We start from the raw sequence: 17,214 nt of genomic DNA, 5'->3' as shown, positions 1-17,214 counted from the left end.
GCAAAATGTCTGTCAGGTAAGAATATTGGAAATAGTTGAACCAGGAAACATCACAACTATATATATATTAAAATTTTTTCCTAAAAAGTAAATCAAATGGAGAGGCAACATCCCAGAAGCAGGCTAAATTCTGGAGCCTCCCAACAACACATGCCTGCCAAGCTACTTTCAACACTTCCAAAATATGATAGTGAGCAACTAAAACTTGTATTTAAGAGGAGCCTTCCTGGTCAGGTAGAAGAATTGGGCTTTAAGAGGGAAACCTTTTCCCTGTGAAGCAGGGAATGATCAAGTTCAGCAGACCGACCGTGGTCTTATTACCACAAATAAGCTGTGTGTGGGAGCTGGAGCATGGCATGCTGTGGCTGTTGCTCTCACCCTGCACACCACCTGCACAGGCAGCTGCAATGGCTTCAGTCCAGTACTTTGGCTGTAGTTGTGGGTATAGGTACGTGAAGCTTGATTCTTTGTGTTTTGGGGGTCACATGAATGTATACACTGACTTGTTGGTTTTGGGGGGTGGGAAATGATGTTTCTAGGAAAGACAAGTAAAACTGACCTCAGCAAAAGCAATCTCGCAGAAGACGGAAGTGGAAGGTCATCTTAATACTGTCTTCCCATCTGTGTTGGCCACAGGTCCTAGGAACTTAGTTATGACTCTGGGTCTGTAGGTGGCCGCTGATTAGCGTACCTAGTGTACCTTGACATGTCATCCAGCAGGTGAGAGAAATGAGTTACTGCGCTATGTAAGAGCAGTTCTCCAAAGACTTCTTGATGGCTAAATCAGGTGGGGGGTGGGGGGAAGCAGTTGCAGCTTTCCAAAGGAGCTTTAAATGAGGTGAGGTCAGATTCAGCTGGTCCCCTGCTTGGTAGCTGCCTCTGCAAAACTTGAAGCAGTGAGCCACTTCTAGTTTTGCCAGTCAATGTCTCCTGCTCCAGTGTAGAGCAAAGCCTGGGAGAGTGACCAGTGGTAAGAGATTTCATGCTACTTGGTATCTAGTCCTGAAAGGGAAGAGATTAAGAAGTTTTATTTTCATGCTTCTTGCTATAAATGGATCGTGTAGAAAGTGTGGAAGTGGACTGGGGCTCTACACCTCTTCTACAACTAAGTGAGAAGGGGCAAATGGATGCCTTTGCTTGGCAATGGCTACAAAAAGGTGATGGTCCCTGGCATGGTCTCTTCTCATTAGCAAGGTGCTGCAGGAGAAACATGGCCAAGTCCATGTGAGGAAGTGAATTTGAATAGCAGGTGAGGTCGAGGAGGGAGTTTCTCAGGGTGGCTTGAAGATGGAGCCTGGGCAGAGCATCTGCACTGCTGCCAGAAACCAGCTGTGCCTGGTTGTCTTCACTCTGTTGTGAATGGGGGAAAGGAAGGAGGATGCTGGAATATTTGTACAGAACTGCATCCCTAAGGACAGAAGTGCTGGCATCACAGGTGCAAGTGGCAGTTGGGCATATAATGTGGGATCAAAAGCCTGAAGCATCACTTCAGGATCTGCTACTGAGCTGCTAAGAAAAAAAACTCCATCTTTATGGGCCTCAGTTTCCTTATCTGTTAAATTGTGAGAAAGCTCTTGGACCAACACCATCTCCCAAGGGAGACTGCAATGAATTACCTGCATTTGTATAATGTTGTGCAGGGTTAGGACTTGTGTTCCCCAGAGGTTGTGCTCTGAGCAGGCACAGGCCAGGACTAAGGCTGACCCCCTTGCTCTGCCAGAGGTAGACCCAAACCCTTGCATTCATAGAGCCCTCGCGTTTGAGGATGAAGAAAGCTTGTCATTCACATAACTCCCTACATCGCCTTATTTATGCCTAACCACTATTTGGCAAACTGGAGCTGGATACAAAGGAGAGGCTCTGTCTGTCCTAAGCTGGCTTCTCCTTTCTGGTCAAGGGTTTTTACTTGGGGGTGGGGGGTGAGGAGGAGAATGGGACACTTCAGTTTATACCTCATTTTAGCTGCTGTACCCAAGTTCATTCGTTCTCCTCTGGTAGGAAAGTGACTGTACTTAACACCAAGCAAATAGTGAAAATTAAAGCCGTTTCACTTCACTGTCACAATATCTTTCTTTTATTTTTTAATTTTTTAAGAAAAGCACACAAAAAACGTGCAGAGAGTGCTTCAGGCTTGTGTTCTGGTTTATATTACCAAAAAAAAAAAATCCTTTCAATATAAAAAAGCATTACAGTAGGGAATACAGGATAAATTAGCTCCACTATCTAATAAAAAGAACATTTACAGGTTTTTTTTTAAAATAGATTTCAAACGTTATTTCACACGTAGCCCTTTTCCCAGGCGTTTGTGACAGTCACTTGAGCATTAAATAACAGCCAGGAGGCAGGGGCACCAAGAGGGGCTGTGGGCTCACAGGCACAAGCTGCTTTTTACTCCTTCCACCCAAGGTCCTTGGGCCACGGTCACTGTACTACAGCGAAGGAGGCAGCAGCACGGCAGCTTCCTCCAGTCCCCAGCCTGCTGGAGCTCTCCAGCAAGCAGCAAATCTAGCTTGAGCCCCTTACCCCAAAATACTCACCAGAGCTGTTAAAAACAAATATAAAAATACAGTTGCTTCTCCTGCCTACTGTTCTGAAAACTACTGTACAACAGAGGGGGCAGCCACAAAACCAAAGGACAAAACCAACAAATTTACATGCTTTGCCATACAGCAGGAGTCTGCTTTCTGGTCTTGCTTGTTCGTTAAATTCCCCAGGGGGAAATGCCTTCTGCCTCTTACCACCTTCCACAGGTCTTCTCAGACTTGCACGTATCTTTACAGCTATCTCCAATTCTTGTTTAAAATGTGCTGCCTGGCCTTTGCTGGGGTTTCAAGCTGTGTTCCCAGTGGCACACTAGCCAGCTGCAGAGAGGGTTTGAAGTCTTCAGCCAGAAAAGAGCAATGGGGGATCGGAGCAGGTAAGAAAGGCCAGAATAACAGAAGAATGAGAGCGATTTTAAGGTACAGGGACTACCATTAGGGAGAGAGGGAAAGTGAGAAAGCTAAACCCAGACAAAGCAATGAGTACAGAATTAGGAAAGCCAAAGAGAAACAAGCAGAAGTCCTGCTTCAAGTGTGTATATTTATCACTTTGCACTTCGGTGCTTTTGGTCCAGTTCCCCCAGCTCTGATGTTTTTTTCCCCCATGCCACTGGTAGCAGAAAAAGGCTTTAAGGCTTTTTGGTTTTTTTCTTCCTTCAGCCACCCACCATGCAGGTACCCAAATATCCAAATCAGGTTATTCACCTTCCAGGCTCTGACCTGAGACAGCCAGGCCTTTACATAATAAACTGAGGGTAAAGGAAAAAATTGGAGACTGGGGGAGGCAGTTTGCTTCCCTTGCTCACATCCAGCCAAATTACTGTCTTTGCTGATGGTTTATTCATCCCTGGGGAATTGCTCTCCCAGAACAGTCACTGACACCAGCTCCTGAGGCAGAAGCAGAACAGATAAGCTCGCCTTCTGCTCAGCCCATTCCCTGCAAGACTAGCAGATGCAACAGATTTTTCCTATCTTAAGCACAGCACCTGCTGTTGGGTACAAATACTGCTGGGTTTTGGCTAGTGTAACTGTTTTCCTTCATTAAACAACAGACCAGGATTTAATGCTAAAATGCCTCATTAAAAGAAGATCCAGAGGGAAACAGTTCAGAAAAGCTTTCCACAAGGTTTAATGCAACATCTGAGGCCGCTCAGTAGCCCTGGCCGCCTATTACAATGCTGGAATATGCTGACTGCAGCACCGGGTGGGCTACAGCTCTACCTGCCCAGGCCCTCTCCTGCTGATGTGCAAATTGTTCTCAAATAAAACTTGGAAAAGCTCTAATGCCTCCTTCCTGTTCCTTAGCATCCTCATTCCCCAATCTGGATATTTAACCAGGATCTTTTTCTGTCATGGACAAGCCTTTCTGCTGCTTTCCTTCCTTCCCTGTAGCCTGTGCAGTGCCACTGGGAAAGCCCAAGGGACACAGCCCTGGTGGTGTCAGGGAACACCCAGGCAACATACCTGTTGCTGCAAAGTCAGGGCACGAGGTTACCGCTCTGCTCTTTGCTGCTGCCTTCTGCCCCCTCTCCCTGGCTTGCCAGTGGTTACAGCTTCCAGAGGGGCTGGTTTCAGCCTATATAAAAGTGCTCCACAATCTGAGCCTATAAAATCTGTAAAAAGACCTAAGCTAAACAAGAAACCACAGCCCCTTCTGTCCTCCCCCAAGTAAAGTGAGTTTGGGGTCAGGGAGTAACCACATGAACAACTAAGGCAACAGGAATTGATGCTTCCAGAGGAGAGTGACCTGTCTGGGTCAATAACCACAGTCCCTGGGGCAGCAGCTGGGGTGGTTTGGCTGTCCGCTGGATGCTCTTAGAGCCTGCCTGGGGCCTCAGCAGTTCCACCTTAACCTCTGACCAAGGTCCAGCCCCAGGCATCTTTCTCAAGTTCACTTCCAAATGATTAAGTAGATGACACGTCAGTTAAATGTCAAACTATCTCAGGGGAGGAAACACTCTCAACTAACAGGCAGACTAAAACAATTCTGATTTGATGCTTTCATCATGAGCCCATGGGAGAATCCTGCAGGAAATCCTCTGAACAGAAGTAACGCCACAAGACTCTTTCAGGCAAACAGCGTGGGAGTGGCTGACAAACCTCAGCCTCCTCCATCCAGCACCATGCCTGGACCTCCCCTTAGAACTGGAAAGCATGTAAGAACCACTGCAAATATTTATGCTAACAGAGCACCACAATCCACTTTTTGCAAGTATGAAGGGAAAGGCAAAGGCTGACAAGATTTAATATTTCCTTGCCTTCTCAGGAAGGCAGCAGTATCAGTGATTCTTGGCCAGAGCCATAATTTTTCCCAGGAGATGGAAAGACAGTAGGGAACCGTTTGGTTTCTTTCTTTTTCACAACAACGAACAGTAAATCTTAGTAAAAACAGAAAGGTAGGCACCAAATTCTCGACCATCAGCCAGCCTTAGCTGAATCCCATTGCTATATGAGACTATGCTGCCCCTGCCTGGGGCTCCAGAGGGAAGCCAGCCTCACTGCAGTGCTTGACTTCTCTGGCAAGCTTCAGGTGACGAGGGCAGAGCTTCCACTGAAGCATGTGTGTTTTCATTTCGTGGCTGGGAATTCAAGCCAGAACCATGCAAACGATGACTACCTGCTTCTTAGGTAAGCCACCACTGCTTGTTGCAAACCCACCTGGACAGTCCAGACTTTGGCTCATCCAGCCCCTGCATGTCTGTTCTTCAGTCCTTTGCTGTCTAAAGCATGACAAAGTCGTGAACGGTAGCCATGGCCTTGCAGGAGAGACAGCTGTGCCCGTCCTCCCGCTCCCGCCCGGCCGGCTCCATCAGTCTCTAGTGCAATCAGCTGCGCTGGGCTCCTGCTCCACGGCTGCTGCGGGTGGCTCTGGGCAAGGGTCCGGTGTACAGTGTAGTGCACATCACCTCAAAGTTCCAGCCCCTGAAGTACAATCCTTTTGGTCATTCATATATTACAACCTCTTTTTTTTTTCTTTTTTTTTTTTCCCTACCCCATTTTGTTAAAAAAAATAAAGTTTTTTGGGTGTTTTCAGGTTTTGTTTCTTCTGATTTTCCTTCTTCCGAGCATGTGGGGAACGTGGTGGTTCATGGGCCACCTCTTACTGGATCCCTCGAAAGAGACACATAGCAAAGATCATGGCGAACAGCTGGGAAGGGGTGGGGGTGGGGAAGAAGAGGGCAAAAACAAAACAGAGAACCACAAGAGTCAGCTGCATCTTCCAGAAGATCGGCAAAGCCCTCCCTGGCCCTGGGATCACTCCTGTCAGTCCCTCCTGCCCCGCAGGCAGTGAGGCAGTGAAGGGGAACCCTTTTCACCACCCGCGGAAGGCAGTGGAAAAACTTTTCTATTTTTCCTGAATGCGATCCCCCCTTCCCCTGCCCTGCCCCCGCTCCCTGCCTCCCCCTGCCCCGTTTGTAGCTACAGCAGCAGCCTGGCTTCATTCCCAAACTGCCTTTGGTGTAAGCAGGGGGGCAGACTCCACCATCCCTGCTCTGCACTTCATTGCCACAGCCTGGAACAGGCACAGCATGGCATGTGTGGGGGCTGCTGGAGTTCTCTGCCCAGATCCCTCTCCTTTGCACAAGACAGGACTGGGGAAAGCACACAGCCTTTCCCCGGCAATACTGCAGGGACATCGCTTCTGGGCAAATATTATATCTGGTAGAAGCCTGTTCCTCAGAAACATTGCCAAAGAGTCAGGTACTAATGAAGGACAGTGAAGATGCTCTGGAGCTAATACACTTTCAGGCTCTAAACAGAAGTTTTTAAAGCAAAGGCTGGGTTTGAACACATTAACCAAGTGATAGATTAGCCAGCTTACTGGGGTGCTCTGCAAGGAAGGCAGTGACTGTGTGGGGCCCTGGGGCAGGCGGTGGGTCCCCAAAGACCCCGTGGCCAGTGTGGCAGGGCACCAGCCCTGCAGCGAGCCTAATGTGAGGCAGCACTGCAAGCGCGTGGCACTGCAGGTATGCAGCACCAGTTATTTCCCTGCCTTTCGTCAAGCACCTGCCTCTTTCCAGGCTATCAAAACCACATTTTAATTAATCTGCTTGGACTTCGCAGAAGCAGCTTCCCCTGGCAAGGGGGAGCACCTGCCTGTCTGCCTCCCTGCTGGACATCTACCTGGACATCTACTGACACTGCTCTTCTAAGTCACACAACACTAAGTACCTCAATAGCCAACACTCCGATGGCAAGGGCTCCTGCAAGGTACACATAGGTCTCAAAGGAGTTCAGGATCACAGTGTAGCAGCCCTAGAAAGGACAAAGCATGGTGAGACACACCTGAGCAGCACATTGTCTTGTTCTCCCAGCATAGCCCTCATTAGTACAAGAGGCGCTCTCAGATCCAGGCACGGTAAGCATGGCTCCCTCTCACCCCCTCACTCAGCCCCACAGCACAGCAGGCAGAGACCCACCGGACAGTGCTGGGGAGGGGAAGGCTTTGCTGCAGTCACATTCGCAAGCCCTCAGTGACCACAAGGAACTGTGACTTCTTGCAAAGCAGAGAGGACCAGCACAGGAGAAGCACTCCTTCTGTAAAGGGCATGCTAAGCCCAGAGGAAAGGACCCTCAGGGCAGGTGACAGGCAGTCCAGGATGGCTAGGTAAAAGGATGATTTATTTAAAGCCAAGGCAGGAGATTCTTGAATCCTGTCATAGCCAGCAGCTCTTTCACACCCCAAGACCTTTTCTCTGTGCCTTCCCCCAAAGGAGCATGGATGAACACCTGTTGACCTTCTGGCTGTAGTAGAATCAATTTCATTAATAACCCAGGGCCATGCACTACAGCAATCCTTCCACTTATGCAGCATAGTTTAATCATCATCTTTAATGTCATTTATTATTGCTCATACAATTAACAGCAGGTAAATCTTCTGCAAAGATTTCAGGATGTTTCTAGAAATCACCAGTTTATCCTGGCCTCAGCTTTCCCAGCCTAAAATTCCAATCCACCAGCAGATTTTGGCAAATAGGAAAAGTAGATCCGAGTTTGTCCAATGTAAAAAGTAGCTCTCCTCCCCACTCAGAATATTTTTCACACATACACATTTAATGTCATCCTGCTGGGATGATTCAATCACCTGATTTTTTCCTTCTGCCCATAAAGGAAATGTCTGAACTTCAAAGACAGCACAACAGTTACATACTGTTGTCCATGACATTCCCTGCTCGCTGCCAGTGAGACACAACCAGGGTAGAGCAAGGAACAGCACGGAGAGGATCCACTCATGCGGCAGACCCAGGGAGCGCAGACCGTCTGGGCAGTAACCGAGCTGTTCTAACCACGCTTTTGTCAACATGAGACCGCTCAGCAGCAGCTCTGTTTGGGCCATGATTCAGCCCAGTTTTCAGGGAGAAGCATCCTACCCAGCAATGAAATGTTTGGGTGCTTGCCAGAAGTCCAACCTTAACCCAGCTTCCAGCATGCCCCGCTCAGCTGGCTACAAACGGGGGCGAACACAAGTGTGGCCAGCACTATCCTACCAGCATGGTGTCCCAAGAGCCTGACTTTGCTCCAGGAATGCCTGAATTCAGCCATCGGTTGCTTGAAAGCATCTCTCCCATTTTACAGAATTGCCTCCCTGTGTGCTCGGTGACACTCGCTGTGCGCACGGCTTCTCCCACAGACACTGCAGTGACAAGGACTCATAGGAAGCCTCCTCTTTCCATAGGAGTGGTAGGCCTCAGCATCACCACTTAGGGAAAGCTAAATCCGTTATCTGCTTTAATGCTCTTTCTGAAACTGCATTTCCCTTCCCCTCCCTGCTCTTTGTCATCTCCCGCTCTCTCTATTCCCTGTCTACTCACAGCAATCAGACCTGGCAGCTGCAGTACGGTGCTGTCTGCTGTGATCTCCCACCCAGAGTGCCTTTGCCAGCCATTTCCAGCTGCCAGGCAAGGAGCAGCTCACGCACTGCTTCCAGACTCCTTTACTCTCACAATCTGCTACTGAGTGCTGAAAAGAGGACCGCTGCCTAGCCTGGAGAAAAGAGGAGGCTTGTTATATGCAGTCTTTACAGAGCTCAGCTGGCTTGCTAATAGTGAGGTGAACAGTCAGCAACTTTGCAAGAAAGTTTCTTAAAACTTCAAGCCTTGGTGACATTGTAAGGAAACATCACTGTAGTATCAGTGTCAATAATGTCTTATGCTGAACTGTCTTGTTCCAGTCTAGTATTAGGAAAAAATTGCCAAATAGAGGGGCCTGGCAAAAGAAATGCCCTTTTTCTACTGTAAAGAGTAAAAGAGGAGAGAAATGCAGCTTTCCAACACTCCTCTTCCTTGGAAAACAGACATGGTTTTCTGTGGCTGTTTAACCCTTGATCTCTTGGTTGCTTATGTTGTTGGCGAGGAGTCTTTGTGGACTAGACTGGAGCCACTGCCACAGCCAGTGGGAGCCAACCTCTTCCCACCCTTGCTGACCTGTGCTGGCTTTCTAATTAACTTCTCAGAGATAGTACTAACCTTCAGAAACACAGTAAAATTTCCTTTGACGTAAATTTCCACCCCACCTCTCAATCCCTTGGGAACATCTTCATATTTCTGCTGATACAGCACAACATGGACTTAGCAGTGCACACAATGAAAGGGGATTTTCAAACTCAGACATATGCCATAACTTCAAAAGCTGTCAACAGAAGCGTAATTAGGATGTGAGCTACAATCAGAATGGCACAACCTGCCGGCTTCACCAGCTACCCACGACCACCACAGCCATCTCTCCGCTCACTGTGGAACTCCTTTTCCTAGTGTTCAGCTTCTCTTACCTGTCGATTCTGAAACCTCTCAACGCCTGTGAGGCAGGCTTCCTTGTTGACAAACATCCCTTCCCGGCTCTGGAGTTCTCGCTGGCAACAAGCCTCTGGTGTCGCCTTTTCCAAAGAGGAGTATGGAAAATGAGGGACAGATTCAAAATCTTCTGGTCCATTCACTCCACAGCAGGCAAACTACGGAGGGGCACAGAGAAGAAAGGAAGAGAGAGTTGACACTTTGCCCTGAAAAGCATATATGAGAAATCTACCAAAGACCTATTCTTGTAGAGATCAAAGTTTTAGTCAAAGCAGAGACAAAACAACTGTTGTTTCCAAAGAAATGGGTTGTGCTTGTACCCTGGATCTTCTGTTTCATCAAAGCTGCTTTATAATGTCCCCCTGTTCCCACGTCATACTGTAGACTCTAAGGTACCATTGGGAATAATGCCATGAACCACATTGGACTTTGGAGCACATCCAGAATGACTTGCTTGAGATCACCCAGCAAGTCTGTAAAGGGGGTCAGCAGCACAATCCAGGCTCCTGCCCGCCTGTTCACCCCACAGCTAATGGCTGGGATTGTGGCTGCTCTAAGGCACTGCCACGCGATTCAAGTAAGGTCCCTTTTTAGGATTCAAGTCAGGTCCTTTTTAAGGATTCAAGTCATACTCTGTCTCCTTTCAGTCAGCAAAAGGAAATGTCTTTATTAAAGTCCTGAATCAGCACGAAGGGCAGCAATCATCTTTTTCTTTTAAGATTAAAATTGACTTTTCATCTGCAGAGCCTGACATCCTACTCTTCAATCCTAAAGCGATACACCGTGGGCTGTACCGAGCACTAAGTTCACATGTGTACACAGAAACACACACAGAATTTGTAGCAGATAATAACAACTCCAATTCCAATGACAGTCAATCTGTAACCTGCCTGATTAGGACTGCAATAAGAAAGTCAATGTTGACGGCTAATATTTCTATACTGAAAATATACCATTAGGCACACTCCTGCCTAATCTGCCACCTACCAACTCATTTCACAAGAGCTAACAAAATGTCATTAGTTAGCACCAGTCTTTGGCTGCTGTTGGCTGGGAATAGTTCTGAAGCAGTCTGCAAGGTGAAAGGTCCAAGATAAATGCAGCGATGTCCAGCTGCAGACAGCTCCACGGCTCCGTGCTTGCTGTTCAAAAGCTGGGGGTACCCAGTTAGGTCAAATGCCTCAGGCTCTGGCAAACCACAAAGGCTGACTCAGTCACTGGGAGCATCTCATGGGACCGACAGCAGCTTGCTTTGAGAAAGACCAGCTGCCAGCCAAATTCTCATCTACCTCCCACCACCACCACAAACCCCAGTGCTGCGCTTGACGCGCCAGGATGGCTGAAGCTGGCTGGCCCTGGGCAAGCTGAGGGTCCTGGCTGAGTACCGTGTTGACGGCCACTGGCCATGGGCAGCGCGGGACTGGCACAGCCTGACTTACTGTGATCATAACAGAGTTCCAGGTAGAAGAGAAGACGTCCGTGTCATTGTTCCTCAGGTAATGCTTCTTCAGCTCCTTGGTGAAAAACTCTCTGGTCAGCTGAAATGCACAAAGTGGAAATGTAAAGGCTACTGCCAACACCTTTCTCAAGCACTTCCCAAATCTCCCTTCTGTGAATGCTAAGGGTTGTTATGCTAAGGGTTGCTTGGTTGTTTTGGTTTTGTTCTTTTTTTTTTTTTTTTTTCTTTTGCAAACCTTAGAGGACAAACTTGGGAAAAGCCATTGGCTGAATTGTAATTACATCCAGGGTGAATGGCACCTGTTGAATAAACCTGTTGCTCATTAAAAATCAGGACTGAATTATATCTGTACTTGTAAGGTAATGTTTACACTTAGAGGTTGGTTGTTTAATTTTTAAAAGGTTTTGTTGTTAAAAATTTTCAGCATTATTTGAAAGTGCTTCATAAGTTGAAACAGGACTAAAATAGATTTTAGAAAGAACTTCCAATCCACACTCAAAGAGATCTTTAACTTACATCATGAGGTCTGCCATCATGATCTTCCACTCACTTTTCATCTCAAACCAGTTAACTTCCTACTAACAACAGGGGAACTGCTCTGAATTTACTTCCATGTGTGAAAAAGCAGAATAAAGCCTTAATATGAAACTTTCTGGGAATGAAAAGGAAATAAAAATCATATAACAAATATGAAATGTTCAAGTCAACTTACAAATCGGAAAAGAAGGACTATTTCCCTGACAATGCTTTAGATTATCTAAACTCACCCACACACATGAAGAAAAAAAATCCTCATTATATATTTCCAGTGTTTAGATAATTTAAACATTTTTCCTCAGGTCAGCAATATAAACAAAAGGAATTTCATTTACTCCTGTTTACATTTACAGTAAAACAGAAAACCTGAACATTTTGGCTCAGTGTCTTCTTAAAAAGTTAAGACACCTTGAAATTACATTTACTTAGGATCACTCTCTGGAGGACTACTAAATATACAAACCTAACACGATTCAATCTCATTGCCTTTCTATCAATTCAGGATAAAAACTTCAAGGAATCCCCTTTTCAGGTTCCCAATAGGTCTTCACTTGTGTGGTCCCTTCTCCAAAATACATTGTGATTTGTGATCCACAGAGGCAAATCTCTCCGCCACTGCAAAGGCTCAGTGAGGGGGGTTGGACTTGGCTGCATACAGCACTGCTCTAGGTTGCATATCTGCAGGATCAGGAATTAAGCTGCTTAAGCTGCCTGAAAAAGTCTCCTTTTTCTTTTTTGCTGTTGTTCATACAGCAGTGCACATGCAGTAACATATACTGCTATAAGTTGGTTTCGGGTTTTTGACATGCGACGTGAAATATCGCACATACATATGAATGAGATGCATGGGTGGGAAGAAAAGCACAAGCACAAAATTGTTTATTTCCATTGTAACTGCATCACAAAATTTAAGGAAAAAAAGAGAGGGCTGTGGTGATTCTTTAAAAGACCCCAAATACCACTTAATACTGACTTCTCTTTTAGAAATACAAATTAAGGCCAAATTTAATGACTAAATCAATAGTGGGTAAAAGTTTGTTACAAAGACTTGAATTATGCAGGTAGCTCAATCTCACTACCTTTTAATTAGATATGCCACTAATACCTAAATTACTTTTATGGGACAGCTATTAACTCATTTTTTGCTTTTGAATATTAAAATACCAGAAAACATTTTCCACTGGGAAGTTGGTGCACTGAGGGAAGGTCAGATTAGATGATGCTGAAATATGACCTCAGTGTTCTCCTTTCCTCCCCTTTCTCTGCGTACTTTATCCACACAGCATACTACCCTGCAGAGACAGCAGCACGTTTTTTTGACGCTTGTCTGTTTTGAAGCACAGACTTTGAAACTGATATTACCATTGGTAATAATCCCAGCCGGCTGCCTTTGGCTGGGTCTAAAAAAAAGTCATTTAAATATAAAGTGAAACCTTTATTTTGACAGCAGCAACCCCAGAGGAAATTGTTCAGAGTTTGTGTGCGATTTTTACGAGACTTGGCTTAAAACAAAGCCTAGTGCTGGAAGGGTAAGTTTGCCAGGAAAATAACTGATTCCATTTTGTTGCTCTTAAACTGTTTGTCCTGAGCATCTGACATTCAGAATAATGGGGGGGGAAAAATCAGCAGAAGCATCTTTCTTCTTTCAAAAAATTGCTGACAAAGGAGGATAACAGTCAACAAGACAGTCCTACTCATGTGCCTCCAGCCCCCCTCTTGCTGAAGCTAGTAACGGCACTGATGAGGTCTGTGCACATTGGAGTACTATGGCAAGAACTATTCAGAAGGGAGCAAAGGACCTTCTAAGCAAACTAGATCTTCGCACACACTTCTGACGACACAGCTATATCAGCCAGAGTCATGAACAATAACAGGCTGTTCAGCCATGGTTTTTCTAGCTGTGCTGGGGGGAACATCTCAAATACAGAAGCAGCACGTGCATGTGAATGTTTACATGCCAGTGAATGAAGTGGGACTGTTTTGTCACACAGGTTCAAAAAATAGCTTGGCTGGGACTACTGCAGCCAGATGAAGGGGACTTACGAAAAAGGCAGCATTTCTGCATAAAACAGGTGTGCCAGCACTGGCCAGGAATGTCACTGCCTTCTCATGCAGCACTATGTTCAAGAATACGGAATGCTGTGCAAGAAGCTGGCTTCATGGTGCCTGCTTGCAAAACAGGGAGCATTCCTGTCTATGGCTGTATCTGCCAGAGCATCCTAACCTTTCTGATACAGTACAGTGCTTGTACTGTAGGTACCCTGTGCTGCACTTGTCACTTCCACAGTGCCTTCTACCCAAGAGACCCCCAGCTGCTCAACTGAGGGATGGATGGTTCATGTTCTTTAGTTTTTGCCTTATGTCTGAGAAAACAGAGGTATCAGGAACCCAAGTGACTTGCTTATTCAGTGTCAGAACTGGGGCTGAAAATACAAGCATCCTGACTCCATCCAGAGCCCTGCCACTGGACTCATCTGTTCCCACCATCCTGCTTTCTTGCTTGCTAAGACAATTCACTAAGAAAAAGAGTCAAATACCCCTCCAGCGTTTTTCCCATCCAGACCTCTGAAGGGCATATAAAGAGCAATTCCTGTACGTAAGTGAAGTTACTCTTTTCATAATCTCTCTCTATGGTTCACAGAAGATGTTCTTTTATGGGGGATCTTCTAGATGAAAAAGGGTTCTCCACCCTCCAAAATCTCCTTTACAAAGGAAGAGAAACTCTGGTACTCCCATAGCTGATTAACAACAGCCTTCCTCTTCAGAAACTGGTTTTAAACAGTTCTTTGGAAGTGCAAGTGGACTTGCAGATCACAGTAGCTCACCATTGCAAACATCACTTTCACTCACCTTACCACTACACTCTGCTTCACTGACTTTTCCTCTCATGTCAAATCTCAGCAGAAAACATCTCTTTTCTCCCTTATTTTTGTCTCTTAATCTCTTTCTCTCCCTCAGCTATTACTAATTTAACTCTATTGAGTGTTTGGGAGCTAGTCTGGGTGTAAAATGCTATACAAGAGAAAGCTGCACTGAGCATTATCTGGAAAGCAAATAGATAGAACCTGCCTTTCTCTTTTGTCTCATTTCACGCACCCAGTGGGGCCACAGCCATATGGACTGGTGCAATGACCATCACAGGAACCCACCTGGTAAGCTTCCAAGAAATTTAGGTTGTCTAAATGTGCCTTTACCTCCACATGCCTTGAAAGTAACTCGTTTCACAGGGAAGAGAAAAGCAGAACTGAACCTGACCTTACATTGCTACTGTGAAGAATTCTTCCTAACATGGGGTCATTGAAAGACCACTTTTGTCCCCACAGACATCCTGGCCAGCCATCTAGCCTCACCCTAACCCAAAGAGGACAACAAAAGTAGCCACAAGTAGTTATCAAGCCAGAGGAGCTACCACCAAAATATATAGCAACAGCAAAACAAGAGTTGGTTGTTTGTTTTTTTTTCAGAAGAAACCTGAGGAGAGAACAAACCACAAGAATTTGCAGACTGAGTTTAACTCCCGCATAGAGCCATCCCTAGCTATGTTGGGGTTTGATGTTCTTCATTCCTTCCCATTTAAGCCCTTCCTGTCAGTCATTCTGGCAGAGTGGGAAGCTGGTGATGCAGACAAGGAGACAAGCTCAAGAAAGACAGAAGTTTGTTCCCCTTCAAGTTTTATCTCACAAAACATTGTCAGATGCCACAGAAGTCTGGAATAACCACTGTGACCTTATCTTGCAAGATAACATGTCCTCACATGACCCACAGCTTACATGGGAGTGGAAGGTACTGATGCTTTGCCCAGAAGCAAGATGTAAGCAGGCTTTTCGTGACTGGGGGAGGAGGACACAGCCCCAGCCCTGCAGTCACCCCCACCCCCCAGGACTCACAGCAAGCCTGGCTATTTTCTTGTATCTTTTACCAGTTTTGCACAGGGAAGGTGGGAGCAGTCAGCTGCCAGCTGCTTGCCCAGCCCCTGCTCACCAGGGACCATGTTCTCTGTGTCATGAAGCCTGTACCTGGGTCTACAGGGCAGTTCCTACGTTTGCAGTCTGCGGCTTCGCTGAACCAAAGAAATTCTCTAAAAACTCCTAACAGCAGTGCTGTAATGACCAGAACACACCAGACCCCACCATGCTGCAATCTATTTATGGAGCAGTAGCTGTTCCCATGTGGGCATGGCCTCAAAGCCTAAGCTGGAAAGGGGCACCCACTGTGTGTACAGAGTGCCATTCAGATCTGCCACTGCCTTCAGATCTGAGGCAAAGCCAACAGACCACCAGCTTATACAGGGTGGTGGTGCTGCAGAAATCCTCTTACTACCTTCCCCAAGACCATCCTACTGCAGAAACAATCACATTGTCTTGCTGTGAGCTTCCTAAGTCTTGATTCTTTGCTTAGCAAAATCTTTTTATCTGAATAAAATTAAAAGTATATCCTGTCTCAGGAAAACCATCTTTATACATGGCCCTTCTATGCTCATGCCACATTTCTGTCATGTTCAGTACAGGGAATGTGTTGTACATGCTGTTACTACTGTCAGAGGCCAAAAAAAAGGATACTAACAGTAATTAGTGACCATCTCTACTGGCCAATATTTTTTCACAGCCATCACTCAGTCATATTTCAAAAATGGGATGACTTCAGAAGGATGGACTAGTTCAGTCAGGCTCTTTGCCCATGTGCAAACATGAAAAGAATGAACAAACCTTTGCTGGTTAAAGACAGAAATGAGACTACGCTTACTGCTAGTGTAGTAAAAGCTTAATATGAGCATAGGGGAGGCATGGTAGCCATAGAATAATATGTATAGCAACAGAGTAAAGAAAGGCTACATCATACAAAGCTGTGGAGAGAAGGACCAGAAACTTGTAAGCAGGGCAATATGCAAAGGCTCCATTGATAAGACTCAAAAGGGGGAGCCTTGCTTAGGGCAGATCAGGAGGATTATCTTACAAGTAGCATTGAGAGGAATCTGGTGAGCACCAGAACATAAAAATTCAGGAAGGAATGTGATTAGAAGATGCACAAGACAGTTTTTGCACTGCAGAGGAAGCATTGGCTCTGTTGGCAAAACAGGTTTCACTATTAATATTAAACACATTCTATATTGAAAAGAGTTGGTTTTAACCTTAGTGTGACTTTATTTAAAACTTTCCTCTGTTGGAATGTGCAACTGGTTTGGCTTCAAGAGAATCAGGAAGACTAAAAACTCCAGGATTTCAGTAGTCCCTCAGTGTGTACCTCCTGTGCGTATAAACCACCCACCCTGCACATGCCAGGCTAGTTAGCATTCACTGGCTTGCTGGCAGATCGGCAGACTGAGGGCAGTAGTGAAGCAGGTTTGTCGGTATTTGTAACAGTTGCTCGACAAATGAAGTAGCCACCCTCTAATACCATGCTCTAGCTGGGCACAATTCTAACGGGATTCGGAGTTTGCCCACCATCAGATACTCACATTTTCTCTGAAGATAAAAGCCAGGATTGCAGCCGAAAGCTCCGCCAGGAAGATTAACAAAATAAACATGAAGAACTGGAAGAGAGAAGATGCAAAAACAAATAAACAAAACAAAAAAAAACCCCAACAAACCAAACCAAAATACAGTAAGACCACATTACATGGAGGGTAACAAACATGCGGTGCATATTACCAATGAAGGTGGTTGAAGCAACAATTAGAAATAAACACAAGAGAAATCTGAAATTTTTTGTGTGTGTGTCAGAAGGTTATTGAAGGTCCTTCTGAAACAGAAGGCAGGCAGATGGAGCCAGAAGTACCATTGTGATCCCCAAGCACTGATTTATAAACAGTGTTTGAAATGCTGTGTACCGCGCATTTTGGTAAATGGAGAGAGAATTCAAACTACCTGCTTGGAGTGGGCAAAATCTT

The 17,214-nt window shown here is 45.8% G+C and overlaps 1 protein-coding gene across 12 annotated transcripts in view; it reads right to left on the bottom strand.

Moving 5' to 3' along the window:
- Window positions 1–2,056: 2,056 nt before the first annotated feature.
- Window positions 2,057–17,214, bottom strand: part of TSPAN18 (tetraspanin 18) — a 133,792-nt gene continuing 118,634 nt past the window's right edge. For all 12 annotated transcript variants that reach the window (XM_055796454.1, XM_005241890.3, XM_055796487.1 and 9 more), the window contains 5 exons: window positions 16,783–16,857; window positions 10,771–10,869; window positions 9,310–9,489; window positions 6,714–6,797; window positions 2,057–5,688 (listed from right to left, as the gene is read on the bottom strand). In XM_055796454.1, the coding sequence (XP_055652429.1) occupies window positions 5,641–5,688; window positions 6,714–6,797; window positions 9,310–9,489; window positions 10,771–10,869; window positions 16,783–16,857 (486 nt within the window). In that variant the 3' untranslated portion in view covers window positions 2,057–5,640. The remainder of the gene's footprint in view (window positions 5,689–6,713; window positions 6,798–9,309; window positions 9,490–10,770; window positions 10,870–16,782; window positions 16,858–17,214) is intronic.

Source organism: Falco peregrinus, chromosome 1, assembly GCF_023634155.1.
Source record: "Falco peregrinus isolate bFalPer1 chromosome 1, bFalPer1.pri, whole genome shotgun sequence".
NCBI lineage: Eukaryota > Metazoa > Chordata > Aves > Falconiformes > Falconidae > Falco > Falco peregrinus.
Note: the sequence above shows the minus strand (reverse complement) of the source record. Positions and strands in the feature narration are given on the sequence as shown.